Consider the following 18,153-nt stretch of genomic DNA (forward strand, 5'->3'; position numbering starts at 1 on the left):
TGCATGCTTTATATAAAAAAGGTAACTAATTATGTTAAAATATTGGTCAGTTTACTTTGCTGCATGCTTTATATGAAAAAGGTAGTTCTATACCTTTAAAATATAAGCAATCCTTTTTGGAAATTCTGGAAATTCACTCCGAAAAATAAAATGATATCGATATATAACTTGACCCAGCTATTTTGTTGGAGGTTTTACAAAAACTGCCAAGTCCTGATAAAGCCTTAACCGCTCGGAATTCACTTAAAATTTGTAGATCCCTGCAACAGTCAAAAATATTCGTGAGGAAATCACAACAAATGGTAGTGGCAGGATTGCAGCATATATTTTACCATACCTTCTTATAGGTCCAATATACTGAACATGATAATAGAATTTGCGATGAATTTTCATCGAAGCACAAAACGGTACAATCGGTATATAACTTGTTTTAGCTCACATATCTAGGTATATAAAAAATATTGTACAAAGAAATTCATTACTTTTTCAATAAAATTAAGGTTTTATTAAGCATTGTTAAAATCATTCGATTTATGTGTAATATGTACCGGTTTGCTCGACAGCTTGTTGCCATTTGGAAGGTAGTTTCATATTGCCACTCTCATAGAAACCCTCGTCCCAATTGGCAAAAACCTTGAACTGTCGATTTTCACCAGTAAAATCATTTGCTATAAACAGGAGCAGGTAGTTATCGCTTGGTGGCAGATCAGGACGATTGCTTCCTTCAGAAGGTCGAACTGTTAACAGTAATTAATATCTAAATTAAGAGTTTGGTTGTAGGGAAGTAGCTCAAGGTAAATTATTCCCTGCCAATCTCTCCAAATACATAGCAGAACCTTCTGGACCGTCAATCCTGACTTAACCAACGCGGACGTAAGCTCTCCGTTATTCGACCACGACCGTTTTCGCTGGACGTTGTCGTAAGTGAACCGTTTTTGTCATTGGTAACCATCGCTCTAGAAATGGATCGATGTTGTTGCAATTAAACTTCGATTCGGAGATGGAAGTTCGATCTAAGAGGTCGAACTATTGTATTATTTCATCGATATTTTCGATAATGAGCCAGAGCGTGGATTACTTTTGACACCAAAATTACCGAAACGGAATCGACGAAACCAAACTGCACATGATGCTGTTACAGTACCAGGACAATAATACTTTTTACATTTTCAGTTGTCTGGCTTGCATTTTCGACTTTATCGAAAAAAAAATGTTACAATATGGCGTATTATCTTTTTACTGGACACCTGTTATCGTTGACACGTTCTCAAACAATACTGAGTCACAAAAATGTCTGAGAAGTTTTTTCAGTACATAATCTATTTTATCCAACGGCATATAACATAACCCGATCGCAAATATCTGTAGATAAAATTATTTATTTATTTTGACTAGATCTAACATAAATAAATATATTTTTAAATTTTGAACAGTACTTCTTGAAGTGTTTAAATATGAACTATTATATGTGTTAACTCACTCAAGTTTATTCATACTTTTCTTTTATTATTATGTATGACCATAAATGCTCTGAGAATACTCAAAAAATGTGTACAAGCTTATTTGGAGAACTGAAATAAAAATAAATATCGACTAACCAACTGTGGTCAGCATGCTGAACAATAGCAAGACTTATTTTTTCAAATTAAAGCAAAAGTAAAAATTGTACGCTAGCAGTTTGATTGCTTACCAAAAATAAAAAAAATAAAACCAAACAACAAGAACGTTAGAGAACAATTGTGACAAGAAATTTCACCGAAAATACATAGAAATAAAATATTAGAACGGGATTCCAAGAAAATACGTGAACTGGCGCAGGAAAATACAAGAATTTGATTTTCAATTGCTTGACAATTTTCTATACCGTTATATATACATATATCATATAGACGTACACACAATGATTTTTTTGCAGTTTGCGTATAAATATATCTCACTATTTTTAAATTTAACTGTATGTGGACATTTGTCCACTTTCTATACGCCACACGCCTTCCGCTGCGTGCCAGCAACTACGTACAACTTGCGTACTCCAGGGCGTATGAGCAACTTTTTACATGTCACATTGTGCTTGGCGCTTGTCAACGCTGCGGGCATTTCACTCCAACCGTTTCACGTTTTTATATATGTGTATACATATGTGTGCGTGTAGTTACTGTTGATGTTTGCTCACTGCAATTGTCACATTAAATGCTTCAAGGCTACATTTATTTGATTGTATTGTACACACATAATACTTTTGCAGTTGTATATCCATGTGATATGTGTGTGTGTGTGATATTTTATATTATATTTGTGTGCTTAAAAACAACGAAAAGCACTTGTGGCAAACAATAAAGAATATGAGAAGAAGAAGTACAAATTTCCTAGCGACAGCGAACACCTTTCAGTCACTCAAGTATGTAACCTAGTGATTAGGGTGGGTCGAAAAATCGATTATTTTTTTTACAAAAATTGATTGGTAGACATTTCAAAAAAAATTCGCTCTAAATATGAGCTTAGGGTATCTAAAGTTTGCAACCCAGAAGAAAACGTTGGAGATCCTATCCGTCTGTCTGTATATACAGAAACTAGTCCCTTAGTTTTCGAGATATGGAACTAAAATTTTGCGCACGTCACTTTCTCCTCAAGCAGTTGTTCACTTGTCGGAATCGCCGATATCGGACCACTATAAAATATAGCTGCCATACAAACCGACCGATCAGAATCAAGCCCTTGTATGGAAAACTTATTTATTTGACAAGATATCTTCATGAAGTTTAGCGTGGAATACTATCCAAGACAACGGTACAATCTCCAAACAAATTGTTTAGATCGGATCACTATAGCATATATCTGCCATTTAAACTGACCGATCAAAATCAAGTTCTTGTTAGGAATCTTTTTTAGTTGTAAAGGTTATTATAGCTTCGGTTCAACCGAAGTTAATGCTTTATCTTGTTTTCTTTATTATTGAAAAGAAAAATGAATATCATCAGTATCTGCATTTTGAAAAATTCTCGTTCTGATATATTTGTACATAAAATTATTCGAATAACCTGAAAACCTATTATTCGAATACTAACCGAATAGTTGCTCTGCTGCGAGGATTTGAATAAATGAACATTTTTTGAAATCCAAGCTGCCTTTGATTTTGGTTTTTTTTAATGAATGCTTACTATTTGTATAGTCGACAACGATCGGTTAACCGAACAGTCGGAATTGAGCAATAAACCGTATAGTCGACAACTTACGACTATCTGGATAATGCAAACCGAATTATTCGAATAATGCCCTATCCGGTTAAACGAATACCAAGAGCTCTAGTACATATGTATGTAGGAAATTGAAACATCTAATAACTAAATAGTTTTTGAACGATGAGGTTTACGAAATAATTTTAAGGAAGCATTTTTGTAGAGAAGGCAATTGCCTACAAACTTAATAAACGAGATATATTTGTGCAAAAAAAAATAGTTTTTCTATCCACCCAAAATAAAATACATGTATGTATATGTGTACACAATTACTGTACTTATATATAAAATTAAAAATAAGAAAAGTTTTCCCGCTATGTAATGTGGACAGTACACCTAAATTGAAAATTATACACACATAAGCGCTTGTACTTGCTCAACTTTTCTTTGCGCTTGTGGTACATATTTCATATACATACTTATATAAGAATATATACCTACATATAATTCCATCATGCATTCTACTTAACCATTGTGCCAGTTTTATTCACATTTCTTTACTTATTATTGTTTGCCTTATTATTACTTGTTCCACTTAAGTATGTGAGGTATTGTTTGTGGTTGACATTTAATTTTCATCTGCGTGGAAATGAACGTCGTTGTCACGGTTCCGTTTCCGCTTCCTTTACAATTTGGCTACTTGAAGTACAAGTAAATATAATCATATATGATAGGCAAATTAGGACTCTTGCTAGATATAGTGTTATACCTGTATCTAATTGATCAGTTATCGACCTTTCATAAACAGTGCTTTTAAGGTATGCCATCTCGCATCTAAAAACTGTCGAAATCGGACCATAACTGAAAATATTGGTCAATCTATAATGTCAAATATGTGTGAAATCGGTCCACGAATCAGCCCAGATACCATAATTAATAAATATATTCCTTTAATATTTTGAAATATATTGTTGAATAAAAATGATGAAAAAAGCAAAAAAAAATCGTTTACTTTTATTGTTAAAAAAATTTTAGTATAAAATAATAATATCTGATGAGTGATATTTTTGTTTGTGGCATACTTCACTGTAAAAAAAAAACAATACGAAGTGGTGTTTCGAAAATTCCGTTCATTGCGTTCATATAAAAATAGAATGAATAGATGTTTAACCCTTTTTAAGTCAACTTAATTAGGGAAAGTATTCGTTATTACAAATTTCAATTGACATTCAAATTGTAAAACTCAGTTTTTCGGAATTATTTTTTTTGAGAATGTTAGTCTTTCAGAAACGATGTAAAATTAAATGAATTGGTGTTTCGAAAATTCTGTTCGTTTCACTCATATAAAAATTGAAATTAAAAGTTGTTTAGAAAATTCCGTTCATATTAAAATTGGCTTTGCCTGCACGGAAGTTATTACAAAGTTCAATTGACATTCAAACTGCCTTTCTAAATTTTCGAATTATTTAACATATTTTTTCTCTAATTGATATTTATAAACCATGTTCCATACATTATCTCTCTTCATTCTTTCTATAGCCGGCGTTTTAATTAACATTGAATGCAAAGCCTGGGCAAGCAACATCAAACACGATCGCCAAGAAAGGAAAGGATCCGTCCACTTCGAATTGATGGTTGATTAAGAGCTTGCGCGCAGCCAATAAGTGAACAAAGCACAGAAAATAAATTAATAAAAAACCATTACAACCACACAAAACAAAACAAAAAGAATAAACAACAACAACAAAAAAACAAAGAGAATACTAAGCAGAGGAAATAATAAACGCAGCAGTAAATAAAAATGGACTACAGTTATTGAAAGAAAACAATAACAGAAATAAAAACAAAAAAAAAACAAACAGCAACAAAATAGTAGCAAAATTAAGTCAAGAAACATGCAGGGAAGGGCAAAACAGGCAAAGGTTAGGTTAAAGCAGCATAAAGGAAGAATAGGGAAGGAGATAGAGAGAGAGAGAGAAAGAGAGAGTCTGTATAATGAAGGCTAATGTGAGATGTAGCTATGTGCTTGAAGGATTGAATGTGAGAGCAAGCTAGGAGCAAGCTGAAGATGAATGCATGAAAAATACAGCAACAACCAAAGAATATGAACAGCAAGACGAAAATATAAAAAAGAATATATAAATAAAATTATATTAAAAGCGCTATTTTCATAGTGCATGTGCGAGCAGTGACAACAACAACAACAACAAAATTAAAGGCTATAATACAAAGAAAATACTTAAAAATGTGTGCAAAATAGTAAAAGCAAATATTTGAAATATAAAATTGCTAAATATTTGTTTTGCGAGAACGAAAACATTTAAACACACAGTACACATAACAAATTGAAACAAACAAAAATAAATAAAGGTTACAAAAACACTGCGGCAACACTGCTAAATAGAGCGAGAGCAAACAAAAAAAAAATACAAATAATTAAATGAAAATGCATAAACAATAAGAATTAAAGTATTTAATTTAATAGACAAAGCGTAACAAGGCATCATTCAATACATATGTACATACGTACTCGTATATATATTAATTTTTGGAGACACAAAAAAAAAAATGGTAAAAAAGACAAAAATATAAAAAATAATAAAAAGCAACAGCAGCAACCGAAAAATATGATTATTTGTAATTAATTTTATTTTGCGCAATAAATTATGAAATAAATACGATTTATGGTATTTAGTACCCAAAACCACAAACAGATATGTATGTATGTAGTTAAAAGAAATAATTGCTTTAAATAAAGCGTGCAACAGCGCTAACAATTTTGATAATAAATACAAACGCTTCTTTCGTACTTATTTCTTTACTTTTATGCTTACTTAAGTAAATTAAAAGCAAAAACAAAAACAAGGTTTTGAAAATCAGTAGAATTTAATTATTGAAAATACTTAATAGGATTTGTTGATATTTTTGACTAGTGAATGCAAGTTTAAAAAAGATTATTATTATTATGATTATGATTAAAATTAATTAAAAAGGTAATTAACGAAAACGAGCGCAGCGAAAAAATACAAAAATCCACAAAAACAAACAAATATATAACAGAAAAATCAACAACATGCTTACACAGGACAGCAATTTTGCAAAAAAATTAAAAATATTTCAATTACAAAAAAACATTTGTAGGTATGTAAAGCGCCAAGCAGAAGCAAAAGTGAAGTAGCAAAGTGCAAATAGTATTAATTAATTAATAAAACTATTACAAAAAATATTAATGCTTTAATTGCAAATTAAATTACATACATATTTTGTTTACAAGCAAAATCTCATGCAATAAAAATATCAAGCAAACTTATTTACAAGCAAAAATGTTTTACAGTAATTGTTTTAAAAAAATTTAATTGACAGAATGTGGCGTGACATTTTTTAAAATTTTAAATTTAAATTTAAAGCAAACTAATATTACTAATTATTATTAACAAAGCAATATTTTGCAGCAATTGTTTAAAAAAAATGTGTTTCTAAATTTAAACATGCCTGAAGAGTATGCAAAAATATGTCATGCAAATTAATTTAAAAGCAAAGAAATGTTTTACAACAATTTATTGTCCAAAAAGCATGACATTTTTTTCATTCTTGTTAGTTTGATTGACAGTTTTATTGCATATAATTTAAAATAAATAGCTCCTATTTTAAAAAATTTGATTGACCGGAAAATTAAATATAAAAAAATGTCAAGCAAACTAATTTAGTGTTTTACAGCTATTGTTTCAAAAAAATGTGATGACAAGAAAATCGCATGGTATTATTTTGGAAAGCATATAGAATAAAAAATTATTTTTTTTTAAATTTTGATTGGAAGCAAATATGTTTTTTTTTAAACAAAATCACATTTTGACCTGCCCTAACAGTCTAACAAACATATAATATATCTTTATGTAGGCATACCAGGATATATGTATTGCTAAAATAAACTAACCACGTCCCCAAACTGCATATACAGCTAACCAACACAACCATAAAAGGAAAAATAATCATGCCAATAACACAAACACTCACCCACATAAAAATATGTATGAACGTACGCTGCAAAAGCTGTTTAAAGACAGCGAAAGTTAAACTTTAAATAAATTAAATTATTATTAGTATTTAAAAAAAGTGCAAGTTATGCAAAGAAAACTTTGTTTAAATTTGTTATTAAAATTTAAGCGCCTCCCCCTTAAAAAAATATATATACATATATTAAAATAAATTTATTAATAAAATATAATAAATAAAGCAAGCAGGCAGCATAAAAGTTTAGTAAAATTTAAATTAAATAAAAAGATTAAAAACTTAAGCATAAATTAAAGCAAAAAATATAAAAAAAAATATACAGCTTATAAAAAAATAAGCTAAAAGATACATGAGTTGTAAAATTTTAAATAAAATTTGAGAAAAAAATGCATTATTTTAGCAAATTAAAAATAAATAATAATAAAAATAATAAACAAAGCAGCTAGCAATGAAGCACACAAATGCCAATGCTAACAACAGACAAAAAGCTAATAAAAATTAATACAAACAAATAGTGAAAATATAATTGACGTTAAAAAAAAATAAAACCAAAATAAGTTAATTATAAAATATAATATATAAGCATAAATAATAAAAGTATAACATAAATAAAATTAATATATAATATTTAAAAAATGACAACTTAAAATACAAAGTAATAATCCTCTTCACTTATTACACTAGCGAGATATTAAAACAAACAAAAAAAAGAGAAGAAATTAAGTAAGCGAAAATATTAGCAAATAGTTAAAAATGAATTATAATTCAATTTAAGACAGTTTGCTGTTAAGAATGAAGCAAATTATTTATAATAGAAAATTTTTCAAACAAAAATATAAAATAATTCAAACGAAATAATAGCAAATAAAGCAAGAGAAAAAGCAAAATAATTAAGCGTACGTAAAGTACACAAAACCCAAACAACAACAAACCACACAAAAGGAACACATTGCAGTAAAAAATTAAAAATATATTCAAATTTTTTGTTGTAGTACAAGTTTTTCTATGCGCCCGAAAGTTAAAAATTTTATAATAAAAAGATATACATTCTTGTTATGATTTTTCGATAGCTATTTTATAAAGCTGTACTTAAACTGTGTTCGAATTAAGTATTCTGACTTTTTACACTGTACGCTTAGCAACACTGCAACGAATCTCTAAAACACACATACAAGTTATGTGTAATTGTTTGAAAATTTGTTCTTGAAGCTAAATAATAATGTTGAAAACCCAAAAAAATTATGTTATTTTATTTACAATTTTAGAGTTTTTGCATTTTTAAAACAACTTTTGCTTTGCTGACTCTTTTAGCATTTTTTTTTTTTTGCTTTATTTATTATAATTCAATAAAAATTTTAAATTAAATTTCAATTTTAAAGTTTGATATATAAATATACAATTTTTTATTAAATAAAAATAAAAACAAAATTTTTTTCATAAAAATATAAAAAGTATATTCAAATATTCCATAAAAAAATTATATACTTTTATTAAATTTGAAATTACTTTTTTTCATAAAAAATTTATATATTTACAAATATTACAATTTAAATCTTTTTCATAAATATATTTTTTTGATAAAATTTAAAATTTAAATTTTTTTTAAAAATATCATATTTTGTTTTATTTTATATTAAACTATATTTTTATGATGAAAACCAATTTGAATTTAATTTTTTTTCATAAATTTAAAAAATATTTTTTTACATAAAAATATGTTTTATTTGTTATTTTATATAAATTGCAGTGTTTTTAATAAACCAATTATTTATTTTTACTTTAATTATTTATATATAAAATTTTTTCTTTGAATTTAATTATTTTAAAATACCTTTTTTTTCACATCTATATCTTTAATTTTTCTTTAATAATCTCCGAATCTATTAATTTTAAGTTTTGTTTTGTTATTTTTACTCCAAAACCATTTATCAAACATTTTCTCACAACACCTGTGATTTGCAAACCTTTCACGTTAGCAAAGCGTAAATTCGAAAACCATTTGTTTTATAATATCATAAAAATAATTTTTTTCATAAAATTTAAAATTTTTTGTTTATATAAAAATATATTTTTATGAAAACAAATTTAAATGTATTTTTTTTATAAAATTTTAAATCTAAATTTTTTCAGAACCATATTTTTATTGTATAATTTATTTTATTTTTAATAATCTTCCAATTTATTAAACAATTATTAACTAATTTCATTATTTTAACTCCAAAACCATTTCTCAAACATTTGTTCTCAGTGCTTTAGCCAAGACTGTCACCTTCAATCCCCGTGCTCACTTTAGCCAAGACAGCAATAGCTTTGATTTTAACACTTTTGCATTAGCAAAGCGTAAATTCGAAAACCATTTGTTTTAACATATACAAAATAAAGTTCCTTAAACTTTTTCTGCCAACAAAAGTATGGACACTTAATTGTAATATATTAATAATAATTTATTTAACGCGCCTATGCATTTTCCACCCACCCAAACGCAGGAGAACGAGTTACCAACCAGCTTTACGGCGTCTAAAATTAAATTTTTCGAAACTAAAATATACACCTAATTAGAAGTAAATGCCCACCAGCTAGAAAATGAAGTAAAACACAATACAATAAAAAGCACAATATACTCATTCGTTAAAGGAAGTTACAGCAGCTGAGTGACATATTGCTTAGTTAACCCAAAACTCTAAAAACAACTTCAATTTGATGTACTGTACGCGCTCTCAAATAATTCCTTTCACTTTTTAGCGAAGTTCACAACCGTAATTTTTACTCAATTCTTAAGCGTTGACAGCAACCTCACTCATTCATTTGAGTCATTTATATTTGCATTGAAATTTCTTTCCGCTGCGCTCATGCCGCTCCCCCATTTACTCATGCGTAAAATTACGATACACATACTCACACAATCACTCAAATATTGAAAATCATGTTTAGTAAAATATTGCAAATAAAAGTGCGTAAATAAATTTTTAATAATAAATAAAAGAAAATGAGTAAAATGCATTATCAGAAATTTAAATGAGAATAAAATAGCATATAAAAGAGTAAATACAAATAAACAATTGTAAGCTGTGTGTAATTTCGTATATAGTCAGAAAAAAAATCAAGCAAAAAAGAAATATAAACAATAAATATATATGTATGTATATGATTTGTATGACAGCAGTAAGCAAAAGCAAGTACTAATTAATTCAAAATGCTAGAGAGAAAGAACAAAAAAAAAACAAAAAAATTAATTAAGTAACTATACTATACATGTGTATGTATATGTATGCAACGGGCTTTTCACGCTGTGCTGTGCTGATTGTTTTCGACACGTTTGTAACACACTGTAGGTATGTGCATGTATAATGATGATGTAAAGTGCCGCGCAGCGTTATTAACTGCAAATTTAAACTGCCTAATCAAACATAAATGTATATGTATGTATATATATGTAATACGAGTGTACGTATGTATGTATGTACCGCTCTCGCACGCATGCTCTCCACACATGTAACACACACTCCACTTAACTTATTGTGTAAGTGTGATATTTTTGAACACTTTCGCTTTTTTGTGCAAAAGCCGTTACGTTTTATTACGTTAAAGAACAACAAATTGTTATTTTAACGTTGTGACGATAAACTGACGCCATGTAATCGTTGACAACAACAACAGCGAAAACAATGCAATGCAAATGTAAGCGTTAGCTGCTGAAGTAATGTTACTTTCGTAAGCATTAGCGTTGAGTTGTCTGGTAACGTTAACGTAACTGCCATGCAGCGTGAATAATGGCAATACACACACACGTATTAAAAATACATAACAATTAATGTTTATAATTTAATTTGAATTAGCATTAAATTATATATACTTACTATATATTAATGTACACATTATAAATAATAATGCAGCAAAAGTAGCATGTGGTGAGTGTTTAATTTGTTGTAAACAAATTCAAAAAATATCATAAAGCTGAGTAAGCATTATTTGGTAGAGTGCGGGTGTTGAGAGCAGCAGTGTTGTATTGCAACGAACGAAAAAATTGCTAATGATGATAATTGAAAACAATGTTAACCTTTTGCTAGTAAATGTTTTTTCGTATGCTACTAACTAAATAAATATAATTATGATAATAATAATAATAAAAGAACAACAAAATTAAGTAGTCATACTTACATACTATTAATTTCTTAAAGAAATACTGATAACAAATAGCGAGCTAGTGAACAGGAATGCGTTGGAAATTGCAAAGCGAGCTGAAATTTATTAAATTTGGTTGTTTGTGTTTCAAATGAAAGCGGCATACAAATTGTGTGGGTTGTTTCGAAATTTTCTAATGATTGTTACCATATTCAATTTTTTGGTTTGTGGTGAATGCAGCCTTTAAATGTTGGCTGGATGTTTCGAAAATTCCAGATTGTTTCCTAATTATAATTTTGTTTTTTGTGTTCCAACTGAAATCAGATTTATTAAATTTGGCCTACAAATTATGTGGGAGTTTCGAAAATTCCAAACTGTTTCTATATTAAAATTTTTTTTTTGCATTTTAAAAGAATGCAGCCTTAAGATGTTGCAAAAATTCCAAAAGGCTCCCATAATAAATTTAGTACTTTGTGTTTAAAAAAAATGCAGCTTTCAAATTGTGGAAAATGTTTCGAAAATTTCAAAACGTTCCCTTAATCAATTTTTTTTCCTTGTGTTCTAAATGAATGCAGCATTCAAATTATGTGGGATATTCCGAAATTTTCAAACTCTTTCCAAATTATTTTTTTTCTGTGTGTTGCTATTAAAGCAGCATGCAAATTGTGTGCGGTGTCTGAAAAATTTTGAGTTTCCACAATAAAGTGGTGTGGTATTTTTTAAATTGCATTATTTGAAAAGATGTGAAGTTGCAATTGATAATATGCTTCGTTTATAGAAAATTAGAAATATTTATAATAATTTTTTATTCCAAATGTTCTATTCAACACTCAAAATAATGTATTCGCAATAAATTTGTTTGAAAAAATAAATTTTTTCGCATTCGAATGCAAATTAATTGAAAATACCTTAATGATTTCTCAAAGACATTAAATTTCACGCTTTGTATTAGACTAGCGATTGTTGTGCCTGTGTTTAAATATTTCACTGGTTCCACATAAGCGTAAAACACTTATAAATTGAAATAAAGTTGTATTTTCAACAACTATTATATGTGTGTTCGAAAATTCCAACGTTCCAAACGTTTAATTTTACTTTTCATTATTTGTTATGAGTGTTTCGACAATTCCAAACGTTCCAAGCATTCTATTTTACTTTCATAGCACGTATATATTTCATATGTGTAATGCCAAGCCTACGAATAACATCATTTCTTTGCACGTTGTGTTGTACGGATAACCACGTTAACATACACATATAAGGTTGGAAATGTTCGTATTAATAATGAGAGAGGAGAATAAACTGCCATTTTTTACACAAATGTATGTAAAAATTATTTGAGTGTATGCAATGCTACTCACACACACACACATCCATTCATAAAAACAGTGTACACATATACCTTCTACCCATCCATGCACACACTATGTATGCTTATTTATATGCATATTAAATTTTTAATGTTTAAAACACTTAATTATTGCATGCAAATAATATCATATAAAAGATTAAAAATGATAACAATTCGCTGTAGTTGGCAACAACAATAATGGGTTTGAAAAAATTAACAATTTTAACAAGCTTTATATGCGCTTCAAAAAATGTGTCTGTAGTTTTATAAATTTCTAATGCATTTTCGCAAATTTGACCTACTCAGTTGTTGAAATAAAAAAATTTTATAATATAATAAAAAAAATCAAATATGCATGCGTTAAGAACGGTCAGTACGAGCGTCAGTGATCGTCACAACGTCTAAGCAACATGTAACACAAAAATCGGCCATAACTCAACATAACCACTTCATGACATCACCTAGAAATATTGCATACATATATGGTAAACACGCCACAACTCCCGTAAGACGATCAAATAGGGTATGATTAACGCGTTTTCATTGTTGAGCTGGGTATTGGAACGTATGAAAATTCTCGCGCAATACAACACAACATCAAAGAGATATTGTGCAAACGAGTGCGAAGGCTGAGTTTGCGTTTGTCAGTTTCGCTGGCAGTGTTGCGTATAACAGTTGGAGCTGTCAAATTTACCGCTACACTATTATAACGTTTGCGAAATGGTTTTTGGCATTTAAATGTTATATTATTTTGGCTTGTTGGCGTGAGAGCGCAGAGAACAGAGTTAGCGAAGAGAGAGTGTGTAGGGTAGCGTATATCAGCAGGTGAGTTTTGTGCGTCATGACAGCAAATAACAACCTGGCCTCAGCGGTAAAAGATGCTCCCAAGAAAAACACAAAAAAAAAAAATTAAAAAAAAGTAATTTTTTATTATTGGTGGTTGCCATGCTCAAAAAAATTTGCTTTTGCTTTATGAATTTATATAATTGTAAATTGAAATTTTATTGCTTTTCATGCAACATGAATTAATACCTAATTTTTCTCATTTAAATTTAAAAAAAATTAATGGACAGCGGTGTACTAGTTACTTAAACAAAAAAAAATAGTGAAAAAATAATAATATTTGCATAGAAAAAATTAGCAGCAAAATAAATAAAAACAACAAAGAAATATTAAGAGAATACACTTCTAATTTAAGCAGTTTAGCTCTTAAGATAATTATAATTAAATTTATTAAATGAAGAGTATGTTGTTAAATATGCATTGCTGGTAGCAACTGAGCAGGTGAAAAATTATTAATTAGTTAAAGCAAAAACCAACAAAAATAAGATTCTTGTAAAATTTACGGTTAAGTAAATATAAAAAAAGAAAAAAACTAAATTTATAAATTTAACATTTCAATAATATAATAATGTTAAAAAAAAATAAAGCAAAAACAATGGCGGCAAAGAGTTTTAAAAAGTTCAGGAGCGTTCAGCTGTAGCAGCGGTTGTAACCACAGACACACACAAACATACCACTTTGGAAGTCATGTGACAGTGGCAGCAGAAATGAAGTAGCAGTGAAGCAAAAACAAAAAACCAGTATAACACAAAAACGAGCCGAAGGATCGTGAACGTTGTAGAATGCCTATAATAAAAACAAAAAAGAAGCAAAACAAAACCAAACAAAAACATATACATAATTAGTAACATTGCGTATTCTCTAGAGTATAACAAATTTTGAATTGAAAATTACTGAATAAAAAGCTAATAAAGTACCACACGAAAAAAAAAACAAAAAAAAAAAACAATTTCATGAAGTATTTAATGCATACAAATAGGCGCAATAGCCGGCTGTGGAATAGAAACAAATTCGAATGCAAATTCATTAAAAATACCTTTCTTGTAAGTTAAATACATATTAAATTTCACGCTATGTATTAGTCTAGCGACTGTTGTACCTGTCTTATAAATATTCCACTCGATCCAAATAATAGCAAACACTTATAAACTGAAATAAGGTTGTATTTTCTTAAATGTGTTTCGAAAATTCCAAACTTTCAATTTTACCATATTTCATATGCTTAAAGCCAAGCCTACGCATAACATCATTTCTTTGTATGTTGTGTTGTACGGAAATACTTGAATTCGAAACAAAATTTTTATAAAGTATTTAGTGCATACATATAGGTGCAATAGCCGGGTGAGGAATATAAACGAAAATTTCACGAAGTATTTTCTGCATACACATAGGCACAATTGGCGAGTGATCCAGAACTACCACACATGGCACTCTTAAAACGTTAATTTTTGGTAATTCTGTATCAATTGTTTAAAACAAATAGATTTTTTCCACATTTCGTTAAGGCTTAGCATTAAAAATAACATAGGCCAATTTTTTAAAATTTCACACTAGGTGGGGAACACCTAAATATTGCTTACCGATACAACAAAGGTGCGTGCTAAGACTGAGTACCAGATGATATCGGCTTGTCAGAACTCGATGCATTGAGCTTCTGTCTCTTGTAGATTTTGGATACGTTGAGAGGATTTTGCAGAGATATATTGGATATTGGATTGATCAAATTTGGATAAAGAACAATGCATTAGTAAATTTCGCCCTTAGTTCTGAATTTCTCTAGTCGTTGAATCGGCTACATTCTTATAAGAGCTCAGTTTGACAAGCTCTATAAGTTTATCTTTAAACGCGCTTTTATCGAAACATGATTTTTCGAATTTGCTGCAGTGATTACTCGAAGACACATGATCCGGTAACTATCAATTTTTTTTGCATGTTTTGTATATAGTTTTTCATACTAAAGTATGATCTATCAGATTTTTAATGTTCAATAATCGATTTTGGCAGACCAAAAAGGAGTCGAGTTTAGAATTTTTTTTTGGTCTCACCCGCGCAGAAGGCCGGAAACAATGCAGCAGTGGAAGACGTTTCACAGCACCGTCATATAATGTGTAATTCGAAAAGCATTTATTTTTTTTAATTTCACTGTGTATTTTTTTTTAAATTAACCTTACCTTAAATTAATCACCCTTTAATTTTTAAAACATTTGATACGGTATTTGTATTATTTCCAAAATTGCCTTTTCTTAGATTATCACACCAAGTTGCGCCTTAATAGTAGGATGGGTGTATATTGTGTGTTTCGATTAAAAACTGTTCATCAGCATGATAGAGGTTAGTATAAGTGTAAATACGGTAAGTAATCAACTTTGCCTGTATATCCTTCTGGTGTTGAGCTCTGAGGAGGTTTTCTGTGCTCCAAAAGGCTCCATCCAAACTTTAACACAATTACGTGTAACAAATGCAATGGATGGAGCCATCTTAAGACTTGTTTAGACCTAACGCCACACAGGGCGTGGACTACAAATTTTATGGCCCCATCCTGTAACGCACAACTGCGACACCAGTCTACGTTTGTGCAAATTGCATTATACTTGTTTTCTTGCCCGGTCACAGCTTTATAGGGAGGGCAGCCTTACCTCAATTTCATTCGATTGGAAGCGAGTCTCCGTTGTCCTCTTGCATTCTAGCGGTGGACATACATTTACACGCGGCGCTGTGAAATATTTTCGAAGGCATCTTGCAAAGCAGTATGAAGGAAGGCGAAGTGGAATCATCTGGTAACTTTCTCCTCTATTGCCTTGCTTTTGCCAGACGGATATTGAAATATCTCGAAAGACACGCTTTCGGTGAGTCTGGCGAAGTGGCTAGGATTGATATTTAAAGCCTTAACAAATTTATGTGAGTGAGATCTATCGGCACCACTTCAGTCAAGTGGCCAACAAAGCATCTCCACAGTCTGAAGGAACTTAAAAAGGCAGCACGATCCCACCCCAACCTTCAGTACGCTCCAATCCTCGTGCAAGAACCATAACGTAACTCCTGGCATCTCGCATAGTCTGTTCCGTGTGTCAGACCAAATATAATAGATACGTCGGAACCCTACATCGGTTAACTGCAATTCGTGCTTTTACTAGTGATATTTTCTGACATGTTCCTTGTTCCTGCGCACCAAACGTGAGTGTACTGTGTTGTTCGTTGCCTTTGCTATAGGAGTCTGCCCCCGCCAAAAATTCCTATATCGTCGCCAAATAATACCACAGTGCAACAACCCCAGTCTCTCTGGAGCTCCGTCAGCAACAACGTCCACTTGTACGTCACTTCCTCCCTCCCAAGGTTACTATAATTTTACCGCGACAGATCAAACTCTGACAGTTATCCACATATATGAATCTCGTCAGACAATTGAAAAAAAACTGCAAATAGAAAAGTGTTCCTATATTTTCATACATTTCAATTAAGATTTCTCAGTTTTGGAACCCACAGTAGGCTAACAGCTTTAGGAGGTATATTTTTTTTGGTAGGTTATTATATAAATTGTTTAAAAATTAATGATTGGTATACCGAAAAGAGGGTTTGGATAGTGCAGCGGTACCATGAAGTCCGTCATTTCCGTCGAAAGGAAATTCAGACGGGATTTTGTCGGCACACCCCGAGTAGATGGACCATTATGAGGTTGGTAAACATGTTTGGCAAATCTGGAAGTATCTCAAGAAAACCATACCATCGAGATCCGTATGTTCATTAATTCAAGCAAATCCAAGAGTTTCGCAATGCAATTTTCAATTAACAAGCCGATTAAACCCTCTAAATATTCCCAATCACCAAAAAATTATTTAAATAAGAAGAAGACAATAACTTGATAAATTGCCTGTTTATGTCGGATGAGGCCCATTTTGAAATGTAAACAAGCAAAAATGACGTATATGGAGATATAATCCAGGAGATGGAACTTCAGCCAGAACAAGTCACTGTGTGGTATGCAGTTTCATCAAATTGTATTGTCGGGCCATAATTCTTTGAAGAAAACGGTAACAGTTATTGTCAATGGGCACCGTTTCTTAAAGACCTTGAATGAGTTTTTTTACCCAGAACTGCGCCAAAAATATATTCCTTTCAATAGCGTTTGATTCCAGAAAGACAGAGCAAATTCAAAAAAAAGCCAGACCGGTTATTGCGGAGATCCAATGAGTATTTGAAAAAAAAAAATTTAAAGAAACTGTACTTTCCGCTGGCCCCCAAGGTCACCTGGCCTGACGGTACTAGACTTTTTTATGGTGTTATGTCAAGCAAGAGGTATACAAAACAAAACCCAGAAATCTGTCTGAATTGAAGCAGTTAAATTAGTAATTGAGGCAATCTCGACTTCAACCCTTCAGGTCGCAATGAATAATTTTGTAATTAGATGTCGCATATGCGTGGTTGAGCATGGAGGTCATTTACGGTCTATAATTTTTTAAAATAATTAATTATGTCAAATAAAAAAAATTAGTTATACAATAAAAAAATGTATGTAACGTATATTAAAAAAAGTCATTACGGTTTGTTTTTGTAGCACGATTCGAGAGCCACCTTGTATAACCTCATAACGTATTTAAATATTTTCCAGAAAAAATATTCAACCAAACAGAGTTGTGTGAACAGAGTATATAA

The 18,153-nt window shown here is 30.2% G+C and overlaps 1 protein-coding gene across 5 annotated transcripts in view; it reads left to right on the forward strand.

Annotated features, from left to right (window-relative positions):
- The window catches only part of nrv3 (nervana 3), an 85,848-nt gene extending 73,748 nt beyond the window's left edge, over positions 1-12,100 (forward strand). For all 5 annotated transcript variants that reach the window (XM_036361814.2, XM_070106796.1, XM_036361811.2 and 2 more), the window contains exon 8: positions 4,716-12,100. In XM_036361814.2, the coding sequence (XP_036217707.1) occupies positions 4,716-4,819 (104 nt within the window). In that variant the 3' untranslated portion in view covers positions 4,820-12,100. The remainder of the gene's footprint in view (positions 1-4,715) is intronic.
- The last annotated feature ends 6,053 nt before the right edge of the window (positions 12,101-18,153 follow it).

This window comes from Bactrocera oleae, chromosome 3 (genome assembly GCF_042242935.1).
Source record: "Bactrocera oleae isolate idBacOlea1 chromosome 3, idBacOlea1, whole genome shotgun sequence".
NCBI classification, from domain to species: Eukaryota; Metazoa; Arthropoda; class Insecta; order Diptera; family Tephritidae; genus Bactrocera; species Bactrocera oleae.